Below are 27,183 nucleotides of genomic sequence, written 5' to 3' on the forward strand. Positions count from 1 at the left end.
TAATATAATATAATATAATATAATATAATATAATATAATATAATAGTACAATTCCTCTCACCTCATGGTAGGGGATTCCCTGCCTGTGGCAGGGGGGTTGGAACTAGATGATTTTAAGGCCCCTTCCAACCCAAACCATCCTATGATTCTATCAATGTTAATATAATAAACAGTAAGATAAGATCTATAACTCCAGTATGTAAAGCTCAGCAGAGCGTTCCCTCACCCTCTGGAGTAAGGCCCTGGTTCTGCTCAGGGGTTTTCCAGGGCTCCCCTCAGCGCAGCCCGGGGCAGGGAATGGACACCTGACATTTTTCAGCCCTCCGTGTTCTCACACCAGTAAAATCAGGATGGGCATTTCATCACCAGAGTAGCAAGACTTCTCCCACACATAGTGGATTACATTCCTGTGCTGTAGAAAACTTCCACAGCGACTTACTTGGTTAAAATACCTAAAATTCAAAGCACAGAAAGGAATTAAAAGTTATTTTTATTAATGTGCTATTATAACAATTATTATATAGGCTATAAAAAAGTCATTACTAATGACTTCTTAATAATTTTTTTCATTATAATAGCATTTTGCAATGATGTATCACACCACCACACTTAAAAAAGGAAGGAAGGATAACAGTCTGTAAACCCAGATTTAAGATCCAAGTAGTTAACTTTCTCTGCATCTACGTTTGCGTGTTAAACTGTATATTTGGTGTCAGTAATGAAATTATGTAAGTAATGAAACAAATGCTTAAAGTTAGCAATGTTTTTAAGTATCTAAGTTGTGTTTTTAAGTATAAAACGGTCTGTCCCTCTTTACTATTATATAAAGAATAAATGAAATATATTTTAAAATTAAGCACTATTTTTCCTATTATTCTCAGGCCTACATTTGCATGTGGAGGAGTTGTATCTGGAGAGTCAGGGTTTATTGGGAGTGAAGGATTTCCCGGAGTCTACCCTCCAAACAGCAAATGTACTTGGAAAATCACAGTAAGAATTTTTAATATCACAAAATCAGTGCTGCAGACAATGAAGAGCTGTTTGTTGTTAATGCCAGTGTTTTCTATGGGATAATATATGTGCAACAATGAACTCAGTAACTCAGAGCAGCTCAACTATCTGGAACTTTTTAGGGTTTCTGTAATACGATAATAGTGGCTGAAATAGAGCTGACCTTGCCTAATGTCAGAAGCAAATTTTCATTGGCTTCCATAGATACACCTCTAATTGTTTTAAATTAACCCACTTGAAAGCAGACATTTACCCTTTCAGTCACTGCAGAAAGCAACAGCTAGTTAGATCAAATGGATTTAAAGTAAAGCTTTAAAGTGTAGATAATGAAAAGCAAAATTCATTGGCAAGGAGACATAGAAAAAGTTTCAAGCAAAACCAAAAAATTCAGACAGGTTTGCTTGTGGTGTGCTAATAACAGTGTTGTGCCAGCCAGGACATCTGGAGTACGTCATACAGCAGGCTGAGAAAGCAATAGGAAAGTGTTGTTACATTTATAAATGACTGCGCAAAAGCATGTGGTACGATTGATATTTTGATGCTGAAATGAGACCGTAGGGCAGAGACATCCTATTCATTAAACAACTAGGGCTAAAAACGTCAGTGCTGGATGCGTCCTTATCCAGGGACACAGGGAAAGGCACTTGAATAAATGATTACTTTCCCTCACATCTGCACAAATGAAGCCCTCCAAAATTTCCCACCAAATTTCCTCTCCATTTTTTAGGCACAGTTCACTAAGAACTCCTGTCACATTCAGGCCTGGACTATGGGATTTACAGGGGAAAAAAAAAAAAAAGTGTAAGAAAGCATAAGAAAATAAATTAGTCTGTGTGTTGACAGGATCACTAAAGACAACTTCAGTTCAGAGACTGCATTTCAGGTGTTGGCAGTAGAATAGGATGTCACAGAATAATTGTCTCCTGCTACTATAGAGATGCTGACGCAAAGCAGGAGACATTGATCTGTTTACAGTGTTCCATTAAAATGACTCTCGTACCAAACAAGTGATGTAATTTTAATCATTTTATCTGAAGGATCCCAGTGAAGCTGAAACAGTTGCTTTCTGCACCTTTCTGTTGCGTTATTGTTAGGGCCAAGCTAGAGGTTACCCTTAATCTGTGCCTGACTTTATCCAGGGGAGTATGATGTGAAATGCAGCCTATGCTCATAAACTTGCTTCCTGCTGTCGAGGGGCGGAGATTACAGCAATTAGCGTGGCTCACCTTAACATCTGAAGAGCAGATGCAAATTGCATTTGGAATCATATACACAGGCCTTAAATAAAAGGAAAAAAACTCCAAAGTTAGTTTACCAATATAACTCAGTAGTACATCTTCAAAAGGTCAACACTGAATCTAAAGCGAAAGAATAATTTTGATTATAACAGCATAAAGTTTTTATGATTAAAAAATTCAGATCACAAATAGAGGCAGCACTGAAGAAGCATTTACTGAAGCATCTCATGGGTCTGCCCTTCATCATACTCTGGGAGTAGAGGGAGAAGAGAACAATTGATTGTGTTTAAAGAGTCCGTACAGGAGGGTTTCATTGCAGACTTACTATGGCTGTTGCCAACAAGACACGAGCATCCTGGTTAGCCTGGACGTTGTGAGGAGCATCACCACAAAGCAGAGCTGTGGCTGCACTTGGGCTGTATTGACAATGGGAGGAACTCGACAGCTCCTGGCATTTCATGATCCTTGTGATTCCCACTTTTCTGCTGTGCTGCCATTTACTCCTGCTTTTCAACTGCTGCATACTCATTCTCTTTAGCTCGCCCAAAGCCAGAGAAGGGCTGCACAACTGTAGTAGTCCAGGCTTTCTTGTGCCCCCACCACATTTAACCCCCATTAGACAATATTGTTCACTGTGTCAAGCTGATGTTTGTCCCCAACAACTACATAGAACATCTTTTGGATGTGCAAGAAGGCTGTGGGGAAGGCAAGGACTACAAAATTTGCAAGACTAAGCCTGCATCCTCTTTAGAAAGAGAATGATTCACCAAACTGAGGGAAAGTGGTACACTAAAGGGCCTGGTTAGCATGAATTTAAACAAGAAAATCCTTTCACCAGATACTGCTGTGGCTCAGAATAGTTTGCGATAGCACCCAAGAAAAGCAGTTACACTGCTATGAAAAAATATGCTGTAGTTACTGTTAGGCTTCCTCATTTAGCATCTGATCTTAGAAGGTGACTAAGACTGCTTGTCCGTTTTAGCCAAGGGCTGTGAACACCTTCGTGAAAACACTCTGCCTAATGCAGGATCTGACAAGTCTGCTAGGCTGGAAGACACATTGATTCCAAGAGGCATGAAGCTGTTGTTTTCTCAACTACAGGATCTCATCCTCCATAGAAGAAATCCACAGAGAGGCAGAGTGACAGCTAATTCATTATTTAGAAAAAAATAGGTTTAGAAAATGTCATGGGTGATACAGGTAAAGCAATGTAGCATTCAGGTATCAGCTGAAATCTTTCCAACTGGTTTGCTAAAGCTAGAAGAGTCTCTCTAGCTCAATTATAGTTCTGTTATTTCAAGAGACTGGGACTTTTTCAGCTGGCTAAAGAAAACAGCTTCTCTATTCTAAGAGCTCTAAGAAGTGTTCAGCACATGCTTGTGGTTATATTACAACCTTGGCAGACTACCCGGCAGCTTTTAGCTGGCTTTGCTAAGAAGTCATTTGTACAGCTATTTCCTTTCGTATAGTAATGTATATAGCTTTATCTAAAATATGTCATATACATTTACTTTTAATACTTTCTAATCCTTCTTGGCCATCACCTCCCATAAATGTGCCACATAGTCCAAGAATCTGGACTGCTGTCCGGTGTTTTTCTGGCAGACTGTGTAGTTCCCATAAAACTCTAACAACTTTATGTGCAACAATAATACTGAAGACTGTCAGAGTTATGTAAGGTTATATTTTTATAGGTTCAGGAGCCATGTTCTGGCAGGTTTGCTGACAATAAGCAAGGTTTGAAAAATTGACTTATCAGGGGAGTTGTGAATCTGTCCTGGGGGAGTGGGATATTTTAAATCATTTTCTCTACATTTTAAGCATTCATTTTCCTACATCATTGTGAAACGGCCCTTCCAGTGAAGAACAGATTTTTGCACATGGTTGTATTACCAGAAAAGAAATAGCTGAACAGAATCTAGTGCCTTTGTCAGGGAGAGCAAGGTAATACAAATTTTTTTAAAAATTGTTCCTTTGTGGCTGGAGAGGATGGAGCTGGGGAACAAGTGACTGGGCAGGAACTGTGGTTCTTCCCAGGATGTAACTCCAAGTAACTTTCACATTCATTCTGAGTAGAGAGAGATAGTATGTTTGGCTTGAAGGTAGCTGATGTATTTTTGAAGTCTACCTAGGCCTGCTATGGCAAAACATATAATCAGCATTTTTGTATTAAACATATACCAAAATATATTAAACCTATATACAATATAGATTTAAAAATTATGCAAAATATCTTCTCAGAAAGTTGGCACTTAAGAGTTTTCCTCACCAAAAAAAGATTATTTTCAAAGCAAATAATCTAAACCAAGTAATTTTGAAAAGTGTGACAGTTTGGGAATCCTCCCCAGAAACTGAGAGAGGCACAACGATGAAGAGGGCTTTGTGTCCAGACAGAACAACCACAGAAAAACAGCTTAACTACTTTAAATGTAAGTGAACTTTGATTAACATTATATGAAATACCTGCAACGAATGGTAACCAAAAAGAATCTAGGGACCTTATTTTGTAGTGGCTTGTATATATAAAATAATCATGCTCTTTTAAAGAGGGTAGTAGTCTACATGGATGATTTTAGGGAATTATGCTCTAGGAAAGCTCCCCCTAAAAATTCAGGGAGTGCTGTCCCTTTAGCCTTCCATAGGAGTAAGGCATCACTTCACAGGAGTTTAGCATCATAATTTCTGATCCTAAAGAAGTTCATAGAGTTAAAATAAGAAGGGAAGTAAAGGGTAAGCTTGGGTCGGTCACCCTCAGTGTGACAAGGAGAGGCAGAAGCTAAAGTGCCTCTTTTTTTGAAAGATACCATCTGGATGGATAAAACAGAAAAATAAGGCACACCCTGCAGGGGAACATCACATATTCTTCCTTTGACTCCTCCCCCCAACCCCCACCCCTTTTTTTTTTTTTCTTAAGAGCTGCAATTCCTTCCAGTCTTTCCTCTGAGGTATCCCATCATCTTACTGCATCAGACTCGGACATGGCTCAAACTAAACAATACTGAGTCATGCTGGCCCTTGCTTTTTCCCCTGTGTGTCTCATGGAACAATATTTTAAATGTCCTAGGATAAACATTGGCAGGTTTTAGCATATTAGTTTTCAACATTTAAAAAAGGGAAATGGTAGAAATTAAATAAAAGCATTGTTTTGTGAAGATGCCTGGGTTTAGGGTGGGATTCCTTGGGAGTAGCTGCAAACTGGAGCAGCTGTGGAGTCGCCATCCTCTGCACTCTTTAATGTCATCTGCTCAGACTACAAACTTTTAACTAACTAGCTTAACATGCTAGTACAAATTTGAAATTTTTGTGAATGATGAAAAAGTTTATTTGAATAAGCAATGACATTACTTTATAAAGTAATGGCAGTAAGTACGGACTGTGATTAAGGGTCCCTTCACACATTTCTGTAAATGACTTATCTCCCCAAATTCAGCTAAATATGAGCCAGGATTATTCTGACAACTAAAATCTGGAGTAGGCTCCTTGTAAACATTCATGACCAGGGGGCTGAGTTTTTCCTACACATTTGCTTACACACTGTCAGGAAACAAAAACTTGGAAACTGAGTCCATCTGTGGGGAACAGTCTTGACTAAGATCAAGCAGACGGAACTAACAGAAGCTAGAGATATTAAAAACTATAATGAAATATAATTAGATAATGAAATGGGGTATAGTATAACATAGTCAGCAGTGGAGAGAGGAGAAGGAAGCATACAACACTGCACAGGGTTACTTATGCCATGAAACAGAAAACCCAAGACTGAGTGAATGGTTGGCTGGCAGTTGGGAGTTTGACTGCTTTGCCAGCGACCCCTCCTCTTGAGCGCGGGTCAGTCCCGGGTCCGGGTTCCCGGTGGCCCGCGTGGCACAGCACGAGAGAGTGGGATCCCTGGGGGTAGGACTGAGTGCTCGAGGCTGGCGTGAGCACAGCAGCCCTGGTTTATTGTGCTCGTGGGACAGAGCTGTCAGTGAGCACCCACCAGCATCACTCAGGGATAACCACTTGGCTAAATCTGAATGCATCGCGACAAGGACAGCAAAAAGACCTTTTCTTACCCCAGAACCAGCGACTTCTCACATTTCAACTTCCTTCTTCAAACTCTGGGAGGGAGTAGGTGTCTTCAAAAAAGCAATTCAAGCTGAGAAAGTAGGGAAAAATCTCATAAGCACTGACAAAACTATTTAATCAAATGTAATAGAGCAGCTTGTGCTCAACTTTCAGAAACAGTGGAAGAGAAAGGGGAAAATTCTTTATGATGGGTAAGTAGTAGCAAAGCTGCAACACACTGTAGTGGAAAATGTTGGACAATCTTAACTGTAGGCATGACAACTCAGTCTGTTTTAAAACATGATAACCTTTAAAGGTCACCTCATTTGGATCTTGTACCAGTTGTACAAACTAATGAGTAATGAGCGTTCCATCCCAAAAGAGCATATACTATTTTACATAAATACTGGTAGAAAAAAGGCTGCTTAAATTTAACTGCCTAAATCTGATTTTATCTGACTAACTTTACAACCAGCGTTTTTGAACTCATTTGTCCAGTCACATAGGGTTTGTAGAATCACCATAAATAACATTCAGATCTTCTGACAGGAATACCAAATTCCTTTTTAGCTCTTTTTCTGTTAAAATGACCATGTCTTAATGCTTCTTAGTGACTCAGAGCAGAAGACAATTAGTTATGAGAGCAGTCAAGAAGTCATATTGCTTTCATGGGGTACCTTACAATATGACCGTGCATCTGTACTGGCGTTATGCTGACTAAATGCACACGTGGGTTCTTTTCTGATACCAGCTATAGGGCTCGCTCCCTTCCATAGCGTGAGTTTTAAAACTAACATCTGGTTTTGAAGTTTTCTAAAACATAGTCATTGTGCTTTGGAATTTCTGGGTAAGATTAAATGAGTTTTGTGGTTTTGATGTAGTAGTAGTAGTGATGTACGTCAGCACAGGGAACTGAATGTATTTTTGAGAGAACTTTGAACAAGGATTAAAGGAAAATACTATGAAAGCAGCGACAGGAACTGCAGCAGGGCTGGTCAACCAGGGTGTACGTGGGCCCTGGGCAGTTGAAAACAGCTCATGCAAAAGTCTGACCTGCTGCAGGATCAGTATCAGCCCTGAACATAAAAGCAGTCGCAAGAATGAGTAACCTTAACATATCAACAGCACATTTTTCACTACATCTAGATCTGCTGCCTGTATTAGTGGGTTAAGTGGTCACTTCCATCTGTAGCACTTCTATCTATATCTGACAAGGCATTTTTAGCTGTTGAAACTCACAGAATTCAAACACTGTTTGACAATTTCATATAAAAACAGTTTAGTTTATTTTCTCTCAAACTGGTGTTTAAAATGAGTCACTATTAAGGAAGGAAAAAAATTCATAAACTTTTAAATAAAGTGGCTTGAATATGGACTTACTGCAGATATATTAAGTATGAGTTATATATTTAAAGCAGAAAACAATAGGAGTGTCTCAGTAAAATAGAACAGCTGCAATTATTTTAGTAGGTAACCACTCTAACAGGCTACGAATTGAACACAGATAATTACACTCTGCCTGTCTAGGGTCCCTCTATGCTTTAAAATACTGTTTTCTGTGTTCCTGTCCTGTTAAATAGCATTGAGTGCTTTGTTAGAATGGTTTTTCACTTCTCAGTATGCTGCTTATTCTCTTAAAAGCTTGCAACTCTATCCTTGTAAACTATTATGCTTTCTTCATTTACATCCTTCTAAGTACTCTTGCCTCTTTCGCAATGTCCACAGATGCAGACATGTAAGAAGATTTGCCCTGTCTTATGTTTCCTCAGATGTTTCAGAAACCAAAACTCTTTTCTGTATTGAGAAGACTAATGGTTTATAAATGTAAGTTGTGTGTCAGTAAATAAAAATTTAAAAAATCCTTCAAACAATGAAACTTTACGACACAAAGCAGCAAGAGAGGCCATTTCAGTTGCTCAAAACTGTAAATTGCTTGTTCCTTTTTTTTTTTTTTTTTTTCTTTTTTTTTCTTTTTTTTTTCCCCCTTAATAACTACATATCTAGTGAAAGAGGCCATTTCAGTTGCTCAAAACTGTAAATTTCTTTTTCCTTTTTTTTTTTTTTTTATTAATCTCATCCTCCTCACCTTACTTGGTGGCAGGGAGCTGCATGGCTGATTGCATACTTTCAGCAGAAAATAAGAGAAACGCCAAGCTGAACTGGATGGTGATGGTATATAATCAACTGTATGAGCCTGGCTGGATGATACTGGGATCAGGAAGAAGATAAAGGCCACAGAGGTGGCCAGAGCTTTGTTTTTATCATTGGTCCAATATGATTTTAAAAACCACTCTGCCTGGAGTATAGTTGACATATAGAGCTTACCTGGTGAGAAGTGGAGGATATGCAAATACTCATGCAAATAGTGAGGTCAGATAGATCCGCGGTGTCAGTCACGCTTCAAGCTATATCTCTCCTGCTTTCCTTCCCTCTCTCTCTGCAGGTCCCAGAAGGAAAAGTGGTGGTTCTTTCTTTTAGATATCTAGACCTGGAAAGTGACAACTTGTGCCGATATGATTTTGTGGATATATACAACGGCCATGCCAATGGACAACGCATCGGCAGGTTCTGTGGTACGGTGAAACCAGGTGCCCTTGTATCCAACAGCAATAAAATGTTGGTGCAGATGACTTCAGATGCTAATACTGCTGGAAGTGGATTCATTGCAAAGTTTTCTGCAGCAGAACCACATGAAAGAGGTAATTAACAATTATGTATGTCCTGAAGACAAATACACCTGTACAACCCTATGGAGAGTCACATTAGTGCTTAAAAAGATGTGATGCCAGAGATATTAGGGATTGTGCTGTTCAACATATTCATTAATTATCTTGCTTAGCAAATAGCAAAGTTTAACTGTTTAGCCATTGCAGTTAATCAAAGTACTAAAGAGGAGGGCTAACTATTGTAAGAGTTGTGTAAGAACTGCACCTTGTAGCAATATAATGGATAGTCAATAAAATGGCAGATGAAATTCCGCATTGAAAATGTTGCAAGTAAGGGGTAAACAGCCTAACTTTATGCATAGTACAATAGGCTCTGAATTGACTATTACCATTTAGGAATGAGATCTTACATTTAAAACAGGTAATTTATGAAAACAGTAGTTGAGGATCAATCCAGTGATCAATAGGTATCAAAAAAGAAACAAACATAACAATTTTTTGAAAAGGGAATAAAGACCAAACAAAACCAAAAAAAAATTATGCCACTACAAGTCTATAATGCTGAATGAATACTGTATGCCATTCTGATGTTCCCATCTCAGGACAGGATATAATAAAACTATCAGAAGCAGTCAAAGACAACAAGTATGATAGAGTTGAGGAACATGTTCTACACAAAGACCAGCTGCACAGCATGGACCTCTTCGTGCTGGAAAAGGGAAGGTCAAGGGGAGTGTAGGAGAAGGGCTCTGAGGTCACGACCAGTACAGAGGAAGTGAACAGGGACCACGGTCACTGCCTCTTCTCATACAAAACCCAGATGAGCAAGTGGCTGCAAAGGAAAGGAGGGGGTGATTTTTCTCTGTGAGCTGTTAAGTGCTGGAGTGCTGTGCCAGGGGACGTTGTGGATTGTCAATTTCTACACTGGTTTATAACCAATTAGAAAAAGAGATGAAAGAAAAATTTGTTAGGTATTATTAAACATAAAGGCATTGTCTTGTGCTTGGGAAGGCCATGAGCTGCGAGAGGCTGGGAGGTTACAGGGAGGTGGTTTTGCCCTGCTGAGGGACTCTTTTTCAAGGCTTTTGCTGTCAGCATGATACCAGACTAGACAGGCTGTTGGGCAGAGGCAGTGCAGGTGATGAGTAGTTCATTAGTCCTTTCAGTTGTACTAATAACTTCTGGAAACATACATTAAACATCTATGATGTGACAGAGTTAATTTAATAAGGAAGGTTCATAATCATATTATAAATAAGGATTACATACCTGATGTATATTTGTAATTTGGAACTGGGAGGAGGAAATATGGAGGAAAAAAACCCTCTCCATTGTGGGCTTTCCACAGGCCGCAGTTCCTTCAGGAATGCTGTTCAGCCCCGGCACATCTCCTCACGGCCTGCAGGGATCCTGCAGCTCCTCCTCCTCCAACCCTGGTGTTTGCAGGAGTGCTTCTCACTCTTTTTTACCCCTTTCTTCCTTTACATCTGGTATTTTTCTCTGGGAATACGTTTTCCCAGAGGTGCCACCAGCTGAGTTAAAGGGCTCAGCCATGTCCCGGGCCATGGCAGAGGTGGCCAGAACCACCTGGGACTGGCCGTGTCTTCCTCACCGAGGCCCCTGCAGAAAAGCAAGGCCATGAGATGGGTTACCTGCCTCCCTCCCTTGTGCCCTCTGGTCAGCACGGCATGCTGTACTTGCAGGGGATCAGTACTGCGGGGGACGACTGGAGAAGCCCTCGGGGTCCTTCCAAACGCCCAACTGGCCAGAGCGAGACTACCCAGCGGGAGTCACCTGCTCCTGGCACATCGTCGCCCCGAAGAACCAGGTAAGGCGCTGCCATGGCTCTGCCGGCGCGGCCCCGCTTCCATTGCCACAGGGACTAATGCCTCAGCAACAGCCTGCTGGCACGGCAACTGCCCGCCCTGCTCTGGAACAATAGAAATGCTGTCTGGCTGATGTGGAAAATTGGGTAAAGCAATGTAAAGCAAGGAGTGCAGGCAGCCCTGCATCCAGCGATACCCACCATCCTCTCAGGGATTACCTGGCTCGCTCGCTCCAGTAACTCTGGTGCTTTCTCAGCATGGTGGGTCCTCTCTTCTCTGCCTCAATACGTTCCCCTAAATTAAACATTTTAAAGCATCTGTGACTGGTAAGGCTTTTAAAATAGATTTATTTTAAAGATTATTTTGTTAGTTAACAAAACAGCATGCAAATTAAGTTTTAAGGATCATCTCAGGACAAAACGTGACGACTAATGCTAGGTTTAAGTCTAACAATGCTACAGCATTTCTGGTGTTGCTGCAGTTTGTTATTGAGGTACCCCAGCAGAGCTGATTGAATCTATTAAAAGCAGAAATTATTTTATTCTGCTTACAGTACAGGGAATATATTCAGATGTGTCCCGTACAGGGATTTTCAATGTACTTTTCATAAAGTTTGTTTAATTTCATGTTTTGAGGGCTCCATCTCATAACATGTTTAATTAGCCAGATGCCATCAGAGCATATGTTACCACTTCATTAAGACTTGAAGAGACGTGACAGCGGACCAAAAAGGCTCACTTGTCACCACACACGGCAAACACAAATGTGTTCCCAGCACTGCAGGGCTAATCTCAATCCTAGCTTCACATTTTCTGGTTGTTGCTGAGCCATCTACTCTGTACCTTGGCAGGATGTATACAATGATTGAATGTTTTGCTCACCAAGCATGTTTGGTAGGTTGCTTTTCTTACCCACGTCCAGCTTCTTACATTCCTCTACACGTAAAGACGACTTTCTTCTTAATCTTCTGCTCATGACCGTAATCCTCCAAATAAAAAAGCCGCCACAGATAAATATATTCTTCAGATCTTTCATACTTGCCATTTACCAACATATTTTCTCCCTTGAACTGAAACAGTATGTCAGCTTAGTCTTTCCTGTACTCCTCTTTAATCCACATTCCTTGCTTGCTAGATACAGGTCATTTAACAATCCTGTAGATAGGCAGTGATTTTTAAAACCTTATCTGTTAACTGCAGATTACTTTCGTTCTTTCCAAACATCTCTAGATAAGCCTAAAAACTTTTCCTAAGCTTATAGGGAAGATTTAAGAAAGGCTATATAAGCATAAAAATAATGGCGTTATAGCCCTTGCCTTTTGAAGATCCTGTTCCATAAATCTACAATTTTCTGAATACATATTTTTTGTGTACTGCAGTAGTGGTTGCTTGCTTGCAAATTAGGCAGAATTTTGACAGTGACAAAAGCCATTTTTGAGGAAGTAGTGAATAAGCACCTCTCCCCAAGTGCACATGAAAAGCTGCTCACATTTCCATTTGCCAAAGTTTAGGTGCCGTGGTCTGTACTTCCCTTTCACAAGCATGTGAGTGATAAAAGAAGGCACTCTTTTCCTTCTAATGCAAACCAATAATTACTTCATTTATTACAGAAGATGGAGGAGCTTCTCAGGATGGTAAAGAGCTTCTATTCTATCATTAAATACTTCTTTATTAATGCAAAGTGCACTTACGAACAATAGTAAAGTAGATATTATGGCCTGCTGTTTTGCCTGCACATGGAAAACTTAGTATTTCTGCTCCCAGTTGCATTTCTTCTTTCTGTACCATCTTTTTTGATCACAAGTGTATTACTCAGATGGGTACTTCCACTTAAAGTGCATTTTTTTCTTCATGACAACAAGGCTTTTGAAACAAGCCTGTTACTGTCATCTGAAACCAAGTCCCCCTAGGTTATTCAACTTTATGGGAAACAAAATGATGCTTTACATGTCTGAATAGTGCAAAAGCATATCCAGGCAAAACTAAGACATCAGGTGATAACAGGCTATCATTACTATGAATGTAGAACAAGATTATTTATTTTTATTGTGGCAGTAAATTAAATAAAGTGTATGTGAAGTAAAAATTACTCCTTTTTCTTTGTGCAGTCTTAAAAGATTTGTTTGAGACAGACCTTTAAAGAGAAGCCCTGCATATCTACAGTCAACACAATTAATTGCTGTCATTCGAGCCTCATTTGTGTTATTTATGGGAAGCTGATTTAAATACTGTTGTGCTTCATATAAAGAAGCAACTGAAATGCAGATATTACCTCTGTTTCAATTGTGTAGTTATGTTTTCCTTCCTTGCTACACACAATTGGCAGAGTCATACCGCAGGGCTTCGTTTCAGAGTCATAAATTCCATTTCTGTTTTCTTGTCTTGTTTTTCTTTCCTAAGCAGACAAGTCCATAAATAAAAGTAATACTGGAGATAACAGCAACAGTACTGGAAATACCACCTGCATACTAGTTCTCACTTATGACTTGTAAAGCCCTGACATTTATGAAAATCGTGTATGGAAACGCATTTCTTTAATTACTTACTTTCTCTTGGTTTTAGTCTTACTATTTACTAATTTTCTGTCTATCAATACTTTTGTTTCTGACCTTTTTATTTCTGCATCAAGTAAACAGCACTGGCAATCATAGTGATTCAAACCCTGCTCTTAATGAAGTCAGTGAAATGGCTCTTACCAACTTTTTTTACCCTTGCTTGATCTTTAGTACATCTTGAATGATACAATTATGCTAAAAGCCCCTTTTCTGTGATTGGTTTATTTGGTTGTTCAGTTATTTTAAATGCAGCATAACACCTAACAATTAGTATCCTGTTTTCACTCACCTGTAAAAATAACTTTATCAGAAGTTTTTTGCATAGATTTGAGAACAAAATGTTTTATAGAATATTAGAGTCTTATGTTGAACATTTCGTTGGAGTGAAGTCATGTGGATTAAAATACTTTACCCCACAATTAAGTGGATTATGGACTTTTCCCTTATGGAAAGAAAAATAAATTAGTACTTCATACAAAGACATCACTTGCGATAAGAAGCACTAATAAATTCTGCATATCAAAACTTAATGAGTTATTTACACTTTTCCTGCAGCTAATAGAGTTAAAGTTTGAGAAGTTTGATGTGGAGAGAGACAACTACTGCAGATACGACTATGTTGCAGTGTTTAATGGTGGGGAAATCAATGATGCTAAAAGAATTGGGAAGTACTGCGGAGACAGTCCACCAGCGTAAGTAACTTTCTTGAATTATGAACTTCACTACCATTATGTGTCATTTTGCTAACAGTTCTGTACTAGGCTTCTGAAAGATTTTTATTCTTTTTTTTTAAAGTTAAATATGATATTTTGTACGTCCAGTTGAACTTCCAGTAGTTGCTTAGCATCTTGTCTCTCCCTAGGTTTTCCTTTTTCTCTCTCCCTCTATGACTAGCCCTGGCTCCAGCCTGTGTTCTGTCCCTCAAGCCTCATTAGATCACTGTCTAATAACACCAATGCTACTGATACTGGGATACTAGCAATATTAAAGGTAGCTGAACACTAACATCACTTAATATGTATGTTTTGATTATAGATACTCAAGTACAAGGATCCAGCTGAACTCTCTAGCCCCTTGGCTCATTATTCACTTTATCTGACTCATTTCCCTCTCAGCCACTTCCCTTCTGCTGGTTCCCTGGCTGCTCCTTGCATCGCTGCTCACCATCACTTCCATCTGTGCCAAGGCACGTTCTCTCATGGCACAGACTGCTTTCCTGTGCGTGCTGGGGAGCACAGCAGGCTTTCACCAGCTTTGCTATCAAATTACTGCCCCTAAACCCCCTCCACACCCCTCCCCACCAACCCACAACTCTCCTATCCGCCCAAAATCAATCCATCCCAAGCCTCCCAGACCCCCCAAAACAACCCCCAACCCTGCAAATGGCACTGTAACTATATGTTCAGGTCTAGCAATAGATTATAATTATTCCTTAAAAAGTGGGCAAGGATAGTAATTTTTAGCTCTCCTTTCCCATTGTTCCTCTTCCATCAAGCTTCTTAAAGCTGAGCAGCTTTAGAAGATGAAGAAAATGCATTTCGTTTCAAGAAATACAAGCTATTAAAAAAAAAAATCCTGGAAGTGTGTGACTAGACTTACATTTCAGAAGTGGCTGCTACAGCTAGTTTGATTCCCAAGAGCAAAGAATTGTGGTGCAGGGGGAGGAGGTGGATGCCTCAGCCTTTCTAGGCACAGCTTGCTACACTGAGATTTACTGTGAGGGGTTTTTTGTGCTTTTTGTTTGGTTGGTTTTTTTAAGTTTATGTTCTATACCCTCAGGAGACAAGAGGGGAGGCAGACATTCTGTAGGGCTCTTTTAAAAGAGTCTTTTTAAAGATTTTTCTTCTCCATGCAGCAGCTAGGTAATAGCATGACTGTGTAGGAAACAGAGTAAGCTGAGGCCTACAGAAATTTATTCGAAAATTGGCAAGAATCTGGTTAAGGGTAAAGTTCCACCTGAAAAATATTAACTTCAGTTTCCTTAAGCCACCTTAAGCTTTTAGTCTGGAGTTACACTTTTTCTTTTTTTTTCTTTATTTCTGTTTTTTTTTTTTATTTGAAGCTTTCTTCGTAAAGACATTTCTTTTCAGGGTTACATTAATTTCTTTTCAGGCCCCCTTCTTGTAGCAAAGTTCAAAAAGCTGCTCTATAAAAAGATACAACATAGAGTCTTACAAGTAAGATTCTTCTTTAAGTGCTAGGTGATTCAGGCCACTAAATGATGCAAGAGGCTAAATTCTAGCTGCAGTTACATACATAATCACTTCCTTCTTTGCAGGAAAAACTTGACTAGTGAAAGTAAACTATCTTTCTGTATTAGCTCCAACCCAAAGACGTTGAGGTAGAGATTTTGCAAGGCAGAGTTAGTACTGAGTCCTCAAGACAAGGAGGCAAGTTAGAAATCTCAGACATTCACTTCCATCTCTTTGCCAAATGACATTCAGAATTTTTCCATTTTTGCCTCACCTATGTATTCATAGCAAAGTGGCTTCATACTTTGTAGCTTAGTTTTACCCAGAAAATATGATGAATTGTTGCCTTTCAGTGCTGTGGCACTTGGAGGGACTGCAGATGGACTGAATGATCTCCAAATGGGTGATATGTTTCTTTGACCTGAATTGTGTAAGGATATACTAGTTAAATATTAGTTAAAAGATCACCATCATTTGAAGTAAACACACCCTCCCAAAAGGAATTATATTCCTTTTGGGAGTAAAGTAAGAGTTTTTACTCTTAGAGTAAAAAAAAGTAAACACTTCTCTCTCTAGGCAGAATTAATAAAGTAAACAGTTAGTTACATGATTTAATAACTTTACCACCAGGTAGACAGGTATTCCATTGATGAGCATAGCATCAGAACCTCCTTGTGACTTTGCAAATCCATCCCTTGCAACTCAACTGTTCCTGCAGAACAGTAAGGTATTTACCTTTAAGCTACTGTAAAAAAATCCTATAAAACTAACAGAATCCTGTATTAGAAACACTCAACTAGCGATGTTCTGTATAAATACTTTCAGTTCCTGCCAAGAGTGTTTTGTTTTGTGCAAGTTGGATCCAAAGGGCTGAAACAAATGGACTTGCTTCCGAGTTGACCAGAGGTTAAGCCAGAAGCTTAATGATTAGAGTCTAGTTTGACTCTAGTTGTAAATTGTGACATTTCAGAACTTTTCCAGCTAAGGTAAGAACTGAACTCCACAAGATGAACTCTTTCCCTTGGTTCTCAGAAGGCAGCGGTGAACACCAGCCCATACAGATGAGGCTGGTGGCCTCCAGTCCCTGGGACTTAGCTGCCTCTTTCCAGCTAAAACCTAGCCCAGCTGTGCAAGTACGTTTTGCACTGTCAAGGTCTTGTCTTGGCTGACAGAGCAGTGCTACAGGAAGAGGTGCCAGTTAGTCCCAGAGAGGCAACCAGCAGTAGTTTCCTAAACCACCTCTCAACTGTGGCTCAACATCTATCCCCATAGCATGTCAAAGCTGTAAATTGGTCTGCCAAACCGTAGTGGGCTTCAAAACACAAATATTTTAGTATGGTCCTTGTGCAACAGGCGAATTATGGCAGAAGACTGGGCTCGGACCCAGGCCACATAGCTTAGAGATGAGATTTCCTGTTACAGAACGTTAGAAGTGTCCTGAAAGCCAATTTTAGGTTAGCATTGCTTCCGAACCAGAGATCCGATAGAGAGCTTGAACACAGTCACTTTCCCTTGCAGAGCTGTATATAGGCAGCTTATATATCCAGTGAAAGGGGAAAAATATGGCTCTTTGGGATTTTCCACTAGCTCTGCAGAATTCTCATCAAAATTTATCAGCTGGGTTCAGAAAAACAGTTAAGGACAAGACCAGTGTTGTAGAAGAACAAGAAATCATGGTGTATAAACTGAATTGTGAAGCAAGCCTTCTATAAAGAGTACCAGTTGTGTGTCTGACACTAACGATGCAAGGTGGGACTCGCTAACCAGCAGATACAGATAATGTAACGTGGTGTTCTGTAACAGAAACAGTATGTGTCAGAAGTATGAGTAAAGTGAACTTGAACTCATTTGGTGGTTGCAGAGATGAATTCAGATCCAACTGCAGACCAGCAAGCTTACAGTGTTAACTACATACTTGATTCTTAAATACAATTACTATGATAAATGAATGGTATGCATAATAATCACGATTTATTAGGAGAAGCAATTACTCTCAGATAAAAGACTTGTTTAAAAAGACAGGATACCCAGACCGGGTCAGATAGTTCAGATTTGCTGTTGTAGCCCTGGTGTTCAGGAAGCAGAGCAAAGCTCTGGGGCAGGTGATAGTCAAGTGCCCTCCTGCAGCCACAGCCCATGTCACCACTGTACCTACAGAATCCCAGGCAACCAGGCACTTACTTTTGGTTGTGTCGGACTCGGCCATCAGAGCAAACTGATTCCTGAAACACCTGCCAAAAAACTGGGAGACGATCACAAGTTTTTACCTCACAGGCCTGATCAAGTGTTTTGAAGAACTCCTGCCCGTGAGCTCTGTCAGACTGCCTGGGAAGAAACAACACAGTCATTTTAGTAAAACTGCAACTTAAAACCACTTTCTGTTTTCCTCTTTCCTCACCAAGATGCTTTTGCCTCTATATTTATTTTTCTTTCTCTTTCCAAAAACTGTGGTTTTGCTTGAAAAAGGTTTGTTAATAATTATTAATGAATATTGAGACAAGTTCCATGGAAAACAAAGGAATGAGAGAAGCGCTGCTTCGGCTAGACTTGCATTCTGTGGGATGTTCTGACAGTAGTCTTGAATGAAGCCTCATGGCACTGCATCCACCTCCAGGGGCAGTTACTGTCACAGCAGGTACTATGCAGTTTAAGAACTGAAAACCAATAATCCACTGAACAGTGCTTGTTCGTGACGTTTCGGATCCTAAGAAAATGACTCCATTCACTCTTCAGGGCCTTGGTAATGAATATTCAATCATTGAAAAAACTAAACACAAAGAAATGATAAGCAAAACCATTTTATTTTTAGTGTTTTTGTCAAAGACTTACAGAATCCAGCACTGAATTAATTTTCTTCAGGCATTCCAAATGCGTATTATGTTCTTCATTAAAACAAAAACAAATTTAAGAAAACCTTTACTTACCTCCACTACATACTGAGGATTTCTTGAATATATTTTCCCATGGTGTTAATCTAGCCCCTTCCATTCCATGGAAGTAAAGTCTGCAATGAAGTAATGCAGAAGAATTTAAAGATACTCATATTGACATAACCTTCAGGAATCAGAGGCTTAGCAGTTCATCAGAATGAGTTTCATAACACCAGTGTCTGACACACCAGTAAAGAAATACGTATTTCAGTATTAGCCTGGGGACAGATGCTGCATTCAGGCCAATAATTAAAGTGAAGCACACTATCTTGTTTTGTAAGAAGAATACTGTTAATGTTTTTTGTCTTTGATATTCAAAACAATGAAAATATTTTAATTCTTTTTTGTATTTCAGGCCTATTCTGTCTGAGAGAAATGAGTTGCTCATTCAGTTTTTGTCTGATTTAAGCTTAACAGCTGATGGTTTTATTGGCCATTATAAATTTAGACCAAAAAAGTTACCCACAACTACAGTTCCACCTACTACTACAACAGTCCCTGCTACCTCAAGTAAGTTTTACCGCCTTTCATTTTATTTCTTAGAAAAATAATTTATTCCAGGACAAGGAGGGGATTACAGAAAAATGTAATAGGAAGTATATTAAAAATTACAGTTTTATGGTTAGTATTTCAAATGTTGAGGGAATTAATTAAAATTAATACATTAAAGGGAGAATCTACTTAACATTATTGAAAGAAAATCTCTCCAGGCAAGAGTTCAGTGTAACAGTAACTTGCTCCAGTTGCTGAGAGAATTTTCCCATCTCTTCTCAATTTTTGACAGTTAACTAGCAAGTTCCAGAGAAGAATGGATGAGCATAATTCTTTTGTGTGTGAAGTTCTAATTATTTCAGGAACTAGTTTTATTTAAAGGAACTCTTTCTTCTATACAAGTTAATATGTAAAAATCTGACCGTATTTTTCTGCATATAGTTATTAACATCAAACAAAATTGCTATGGAAGCCACCTGAGCCCTCTTCAGATCCCGTCAACATGACAGTCTCCTAGAATTATTTTTGTTTTAAAAAATTCAGTGATCAGAACTTAAAGAAATGTGTCACGCTAAAAATAAGTTTCCTTTTAGATTTAAGACATATATGAAAGATCAGAGGAGAATGTCTCTGAAGGTATTGCCAAAAATACCTCATTACTGAAGGATAAATTCTTACAATTTCTATAACCTGAATGAGAAAGATTTAAGATACAGTTATAACAGGAAACCAAATTATTTATGATGGTTTTGCAACACATAACCTGATTTGTACTTGAAACACATCAAAAGTCAGGACAGCAATGACATGTCAGCAGGAAACCAAGCAGCTGTGGTGCTTAAATACTGATAATGAAAGGTATTTAAAATAGATGAAAATGAACGTTATAAAAATGAAATCATAATGACTTGTGAATCATTCTGATGTGACTGCTACTCTAATAATAAATAATTAATTTTTCTTCATTGTAAAGCACTTCCTAACAAAGTTGTTACTTCAAACACTTGGTCTCAACTAATCCAGGCTGTCTGACATCTCACGCTGGATTTGTGTTCAGGTTTTTGCCATTGAGTTTTGCTCTGTGAGCTGTTTGTGTGTGCTTTACTAATTAATTCCAAATACATTTTTATGACAACAGTGTTAAAAAATAAAAACAACGCAAAGAGAGAGAACAACAGAGGGAAGGTGTTCAAAAGGACTTGTCAGGCAGACAGAAAAAAGAATTCTTTTCAATGTCTGATCAGTTATGCATGGTTTCGGCATTTCTGATCTTAAAAACAAATCAAAGCACATCAAACCTCTACAGTTTAGTTAAATTTCTGATCAATCATTTGCATTCAGAATGTCCAGTTCAAATAGACTTAGCTTATTATCTTGCAAGTCATACCTGTTCAAACTTGTACAGAACTCCAGGCATTAATAAAATATTTAACTTTAGTAGGCATTTCCATGAATTACCTCAGTCTCCATCTTACAGAAAGATATCAGTACTTGAAGAAATGAATAAATGTTATATAATACATTAATAAAATTAATTAATATTAATCCAGTATATATGGTTAAGGAATTGATTTTCTCATTTCATTGGATCGAGTTGTGCATTTGTCTGTCAGTATGGCTACACATAAAATGGTAGGCAACTAAACATTGAATTCAGGTCTTCTCCGATTTGTATTTTGGCCTTATTTGTACCTTAACTTGTCTGTACAAACAGGCAGCCTCCACTGACAAATCATAGCAAAGTTAGTCCCCAACCAAAATTTAATAAACTCAGAAGTAAAACTTGGAAGCGTTAGCACACACACAAAAATCCCTGGGAGGACCAAACAAGAATATTTTGTAACACACAAAAAATTTAAATTTAGAAAAATCAGAGGACCTCAAGAAATTTTTGGTATCTACCATACCAGCATGCACCTGTGACTCATCTACCCGCTACATTTCTTATCTTCCTACTACGGACACTGAGTTAAAGACTCAAGGAACATTAAATTCTTAAGTTTTGTTGTGCTGCACGTAGCATTGAGATAGGAGGTATGTGCCTGACCTAGCAACAGACACTGTGAGACAGGAGAAGTAATTAAATGGTATGACACCCCAAGTGATAACTGTAATTTAATAATTTGAAAAATTATCATTTAGCTTAAAGTTCTAGGAGTTGAATATAGCGTATTGTTTCTACATTGTATTCTACAAAGAAGTCACTTTATAAAAAGCAACTCAGCATATAATTAAAAATATTTTTAGGTGCAGACACATCAAGGCAGTGGCAGTGATGGCAGTGGGAGTTTCACTCTTATGACCATATAGATCTGACTGTAGGACTGAGGCTACATCATGTAGAATAAGACTAGGTGGGCCTCCATAGACATGGTAACTTGCTCTTCAAGTACTACTTTTCTTTGTAGGTGGCACTTAACTTTCTAAAGAGTCTCAGTGAAATCCAGTCATGTGAAGTCTGAAAAAAAAAATAAACCAAAACCACACAAAAGAAACAACCCCAAATCAGTGAAAAATATGGGGTCCAATTTTTAAACTTTTGATTCAATGTGTACGCAGATCTTCTAACAGCCATGGACGTAACACTGAAGACAAAGTAATTTTAATGCCATTCAGTTGAACCTCAGAAACTTGCAAAATCAAAAAAATAATCAATTCATTCAATTGAAATAGAACTACAAGTGTCAATTACTGATTGGAAAATTAGTCAGTTCTTTTTCAGAAAGTATAGGCTGGATAAAACTTCTGTAAAATGCTCCATTCTAAAGAAAGTTTAAAAAAAACCAACCACCAAAACACAAAGATGTTCTTCATAACTAATTAGTTTTTCCTGGAAATTAGCGTTATGTAGGGGTTTGGTTTTTTTTTATTCCGTTGATCTCAGCTCCATGTTTCTAACAAATATGAGGTCATTGACCAATTCCAAACAAATTTGAAAAGACATAAAAGCCTCAAAAATATTGCATCCCAACATGCTATGTAGAAAGGGTGAGCTGAGTAAAATACAGAGACTATTAACATCCACCCAAGGTGAAAAAAAACCCCCAAAGTGTATTCACTTGTTTATAAACAAAGCATTCCATTTCAGAAAGGAAATGTCAACCCCTTATATTAAATACATACTTCAAACGCAAAATGTCATCAGTAAAAATTATACAGTACTACATGTCATGAAGCTATGTGAAAAATTTAGAAAAAAAAAAACTTCAGGAATTTGAACTCTGATCTCTTGCAGCACAGTACAGTAATTTCAGATAAAAGGCCAGCCCCTCCCTCTGCAGTGTTACTGTAATATAAGGTTATGGTACTTCAAGTGTACTACTAAGGCTGTAAGGTAACAGGCAACAATGCTAAATAAGTTAAATATGTAGGATCACACTGCAATCAAATGTAAATTTTCTGTAACATCCCATTCTATAAGATACGTAACTGAGACACAGGTGAAAAGAAGGTAATTGAAGGTGATGGCAGAGTAAAGGAATATTGTTATTGTGGTGTTCATCCCTTGCAAAACCACATCTACTTAATATATATCATCATCTTTTTTTTAAGCGTACTGCTTTGCATTTGTATCAAATACCTCATTTCAATTTACTTCTTTCTCTTCAAAAAAGTTGTGAAACCAACAGTTGCCCTGTGCCAGCAGAAATGTAAGAGGAGTGGGACTCTCGAAAGCAATTATTGTTCAAGCAACTTTGGTAAGGAAGCAAAGTTTGTTTATTTTTAATTATTCACTTGGCACTGTGTTTTTAGACTCGTAGGAATTTTACCAGATGTAGTTCTGAGTTATCATTAATATACAGGCCGTATTTTTAGACCATTTTATGTGTGTAGCTGACATTACTATCTGTGTTTTACTCACTACATTCTTGGAGATATTCTGAAACTGGCACTGCACCTATGTCTGAAATAAACATACTTTCTCGATCTGAAAAGCAAATGCCAATGTAAGACAACCTCTTACAGGGAAGTATTGAGTCAATTACTGGAATGTCATCTGTTTAACCAGCCAATACACGCGTTCTACTCTACCTGCTGACTGTTCCACAGTGCAGTTTACTGACTTCCAAAATAATTTTGAAAAGAAGTGGAGAAGGCAAGAAGCTTACAAGCACTGCTTTCTGTACACAGACACAAATCACTCAGGAAAAATGGTGTTTGCTGTATATTTGGATGGCATTGTCACTGCTGATTTATTCAGTTATGTCTGAGTATTTTCTCATATTAATACTGGAAGCATTTTTAATCCCCTACATAACATGCCTAAAAAATTGATGGGGCAGCTTCCCTCCCTGCCCCAACCACTTCTTGTTTGTTTGCTTGTTTTAATCTAACTAATTTTATAGCTAATCCCATGAGATAAGAGGAAATCTGCTGTTTCAGGAAAGCAGGGGCAGCTTTGCATCATTTCACTAGAAAAACAGTTGAGGGCTGTGGCTGTACCCTACAGCAGAATGGAGTCACTGCAGCGTGACCCCTCACCACTCTTGACACCAGCCTGTTTCAGTTTGCAAGCAGTACAGGCTGGCCCAAGACCAAAAAAAGCAGGTAGGAAAAAACCACCAAAACGGGCTTTTACTGACCACACCTCAGCTCTTGTGGTTGACCGTAAACGGCTTGAAATAAAACTTGTTCTTTTCCCTCTAGCATCAGGATATTAAATCACATTCACTCTTACCTTTTGTCAAATACTTGAATTTTTTCAGTCATTTCCATGGCAAGAGTAAGAGTAACAATATTTTATATGCTAATGTGAATGCAAGTGTATCCTAAGGTAAGAACAGAAAGTGTGCTGTTTGTAGAATATAATTTATTCCAAGTTTATTTGCTGACATAAGGAATTTAGACAAGAAGAACTATTTCATCATGTATTTAATTTTTGTTGTTTCTAGAAATACAACTGCAATGCCCAGCATTTTAACATCCACAGTTCTCTTTTGCTTGAACTTGAACATTCCTGTTTAATTTAAAGTTCTTGATTAAAGGAAGACAATGCATAAATTTACAAATGCTGGACCCAAAATGTGGATTATGCAGATTTATAAAATAAATCTTGATAACTGAAGATATAATTGATCCTAGGGTAGAATATCTTATTTACAAAAGGTGATTTGAGAAGAAAAAAATTGCTAGTAACATTTACCATTCCCTTTTAATAAATGTGGCCTACAAGTTAACCTAGTCATCCAATGGAAAAAGAAAAGGTATCTTTATTTTCATTAGTCATTTAAAGTAGTATCAAATTGTACTGTTTAATTTCAATTATCAAAACCTAGAACTGGGCTTGCAAGAGACTGACACATTCTAGGAAAGTTTTATATTTGGTGCCACAAAAATTTATCAGTAGTGAGTTGTCTATTACAGGTGATACCCACATTTTTAGTAACTACGTCCAGTATTGTTTGTTTATTTATGTCCAGTTTGGTTCTTTGTTATAGACTAATATACTTACTCAGTTTTTATGATGCCTCAAAATTTATGTCTAAAAAATAATAAAAATGTATGAAATTTATGAAATGTCTTTTCTTATAGTAATAACTGGAACTGTAATCACAGCAATAGCGCGGGCTGGCAGTCTGCATGCAACAATATCAATCATTAATGTATATAAGGAAGGAAATTTAGCAATTCAACAAGCTGGCAAGAGTATGAGTGCCAAGATTATTGTTGTATGTAAGCAGTGTCCTCTCATCAGAAGAGGTAAGTACACAAAAGTAACTGCTTTGTGTTTTTATAAAATACAACTGTTTTGAAAACTATTTGAAATATCAAAAAAAATATGTAAAATTGCAGTAATTTTTCTGTAATCAGCAACTAATATAATCAATTTAAGATAAAAGTGACAAGTTATCAGGGTTTATATTGCATTTTTCAGTTTTACTTAAAATGGATTAGACTCACTTAAAGCAAGAGTTTGAAAAACTTCTCTTTTTTTTTCAAACCCATGTGATATACAGTAAAATCTGATTTGGTTCTCTCAAATGAAGCTCAGTTAGATTTTGGTTTTGCATGTATGTATTTTGGAGCTAGTTTGCATACACAATGATTTAGAAGGGAAAACCAACAGCATGCTAAACCTAGAAGAGCAGTAGGTCACAGCAAATGCCAAAACTCAACGTGTACCTGTTGCTTCTCTCCTATATATATTTACATCTTTACCGTAGAAGTACTAGTAGTATTAAGCCAAATCTGTATCTGCAAACAGCCAGTACTTCTATAGGCATCTTAAACTATTATACAGAGTTCAGCAAGGAAGATAATTTCCAGTTAAATCTAACAAGGGCTACCTATATGGTGTTACAAGAAATACTGTGACTTTGTTTTTTAAGTAACTAACTAAAAAATAAGAGTTTTTAGCTCTGCTTCCTGAGTAAACATGTAGAAGAGGAGAACATAAATGGAACCATAGCAGGAAATCAGTCAAAATAATTTAATAAGCATTAAAAAAAAAACCCACCATGATAACATTCAGGATACTATTGGTGTTTAAGCATATTAACTCAAAGTGGGCAGTACCAAAGGGTAAAGACCCTGTTAGAAACAAGCTTTTCCTTTTACCTTTAGTTCTCTGGAAACTAGACATCTGTCTGAAAGGCCTAACAGCAGCCTTGGTTGAACAGTTTTTTGGCCTTTTAGGCAGACAATCCTGCTGGCTCCAAGCCACACACTTGTGTTCCTCCTAAATCGCCGTGAATTATTGAATAGCCATTACTTAATATCCAAACTTTTCTGCTTATACCTGAATAATGCCACTCCTTCCAGCCTAAGCCCTTGCAAACCCCTAACCCTTCTAAGCCATAAAAACATGCAAATCCATTCGATTTCTCCAAAGCCAAGGAATGAAAAGACTCAAGTGCATTATCCCTTAAGTGCATTATCCTACAAGCTGAGCAAATGAGAAAATATCCAAAATGAATGAGACACGTTCCACTTTGGGTGTTAGTTGCTAAGTTATCCAGTGTTTATACTATGTTTCTAATGTCTTTCAGACTCATTTAAATGACAGTCTACATTTAATTAATATCTCCTATGTATTTAATGATGTAGTAGACGCTTAGCTATGTATCTACGCAATTTTTATGTAACTGTACTTTACTGTGTAACAAGCACACAAAGGTGGGTAAGGAATTACACGCTTTAGATAGGAAGGAAAAAAACATAAGAAGGCATTGATAACAGAGCACAAACAAATAGAGACCACAAATAAAGAACGATACTTACCAAATTACGACCCGGGTTTCCGTCTTGTAATGGTATCTCTCCTTTGTAGGTTTAAACTACATCATCATGGGCCAGGCAGAAGAAGACGGTAGAGGCAAAGTCTTTCCCAACAGCTTTGTCATGAGTTTTAAGACTAAGAACTCAAAGGTCCTAAATGCCTTGAAAAACAAAACATGTTAAAACTAAACTCTGCAGCTGCATTCTATCATCTCTCTTGAAAAATAATTTTCACTTAGTATAAGTCATGAAAAATACAACTGACTGTCAACATTAAGACCACGCTCACCCGTTCTTCCCTCCCACCCACCTAAGCACGCCCTGGCACAAAGTGGTACCCATCCCATGTACCTACCACGATAAGAACAGACCCTCCTAAGTCTTAAAGCCAAAGATTTGCAGCACAGCCATCTGATCTCAAACGTACCAAAATTCCAATTACTTGGAATCTGTTAATTTATAATTGTCCAATTTTTTAAGGAGTTGTGTATGTAAAATAAGAATTCTAAGTGCAATATTTATAGTAACTCATTTTAACGTAGCTTTTTCTCTAAAGTTTTTTATTACATGGATTTCTGCATTATTATCTGTGCTTAATAAAGTATTTTAAGATTAAATCATACACCAACTAGTTATTCATTATGTATGAAGTGGGGCAGGCTAAACATAGAAACTGGGGTTTTTGATCATTTACATGCTTTTGATGGTTTGGGTCTTGCACAGTATGACTGACACGTCCTTGCTGATTAAAAGCCTGATTTTCCTTCCACTGAAGTCAGTGAATCATTGATTTGAACAGGAACCGGATTTACTCTTCAAAGAATTAGACAACTACAAAACTGCACCGTGCTTTTTTCTGCTGATGACTATATTCTAGTTAGTAAATGTCACTATTACGTTCCGTAAGGTAATTAGGGAGGAAGGTAAGAATTAATTTAGTGGTGGTAAAGTACACATGCGAATAGTTTAAATTTTTGTTTCTACTGTGAAAGGACAGACAATACAGCAA

At 38.0% G+C, this 27,183-nt stretch overlaps 2 protein-coding genes across 2 annotated transcripts in view; both read left to right on the forward strand.

Moving 5' to 3' along the window:
• The window catches only part of PAQR9 (progestin and adipoQ receptor family member IX), a 38,186-nt gene extending 29,321 nt beyond the window's left edge, over positions 1-8,865 (forward strand). Inside the window, exon 2 of the transcript XR_001413122.1 lies at positions 8,740-8,865. The gene's annotated coding sequence lies outside the window, so the exon portion shown is untranslated. The remainder of the gene's footprint in view (positions 1-8,739) is intronic.
• Positions 1-26,941, forward strand: part of PCOLCE2 (procollagen C-endopeptidase enhancer 2) — a 27,541-nt gene extending 600 nt beyond the window's left edge. The window contains exons 2-9 of the mRNA XM_014951733.1: positions 882-990; positions 8,740-8,995; positions 10,666-10,790; positions 13,898-14,034; positions 18,820-18,974; positions 22,571-22,654; positions 24,489-24,656; positions 26,227-26,941. Of these exons, the coding sequence (XP_014807219.1) occupies positions 882-990; positions 8,740-8,995; positions 10,666-10,790; positions 13,898-14,034; positions 18,820-18,974; positions 22,571-22,654; positions 24,489-24,656; positions 26,227-26,357 (1,165 nt within the window). The 3' untranslated portion in view covers positions 26,358-26,941. The remainder of the gene's footprint in view (positions 1-881; positions 991-8,739; positions 8,996-10,665; positions 10,791-13,897; positions 14,035-18,819; positions 18,975-22,570; positions 22,655-24,488; positions 24,657-26,226) is intronic.
• Positions 26,942-27,183: the final 242 nt, after the last annotated feature.

Source organism: Calidris pugnax, unplaced genomic scaffold (genome assembly GCF_001431845.1).
Source record: "Calidris pugnax isolate Ruff unplaced genomic scaffold, ASM143184v1 scaffold197, whole genome shotgun sequence".
NCBI lineage: Eukaryota > Metazoa > Chordata > Aves > Charadriiformes > Scolopacidae > Calidris > Calidris pugnax.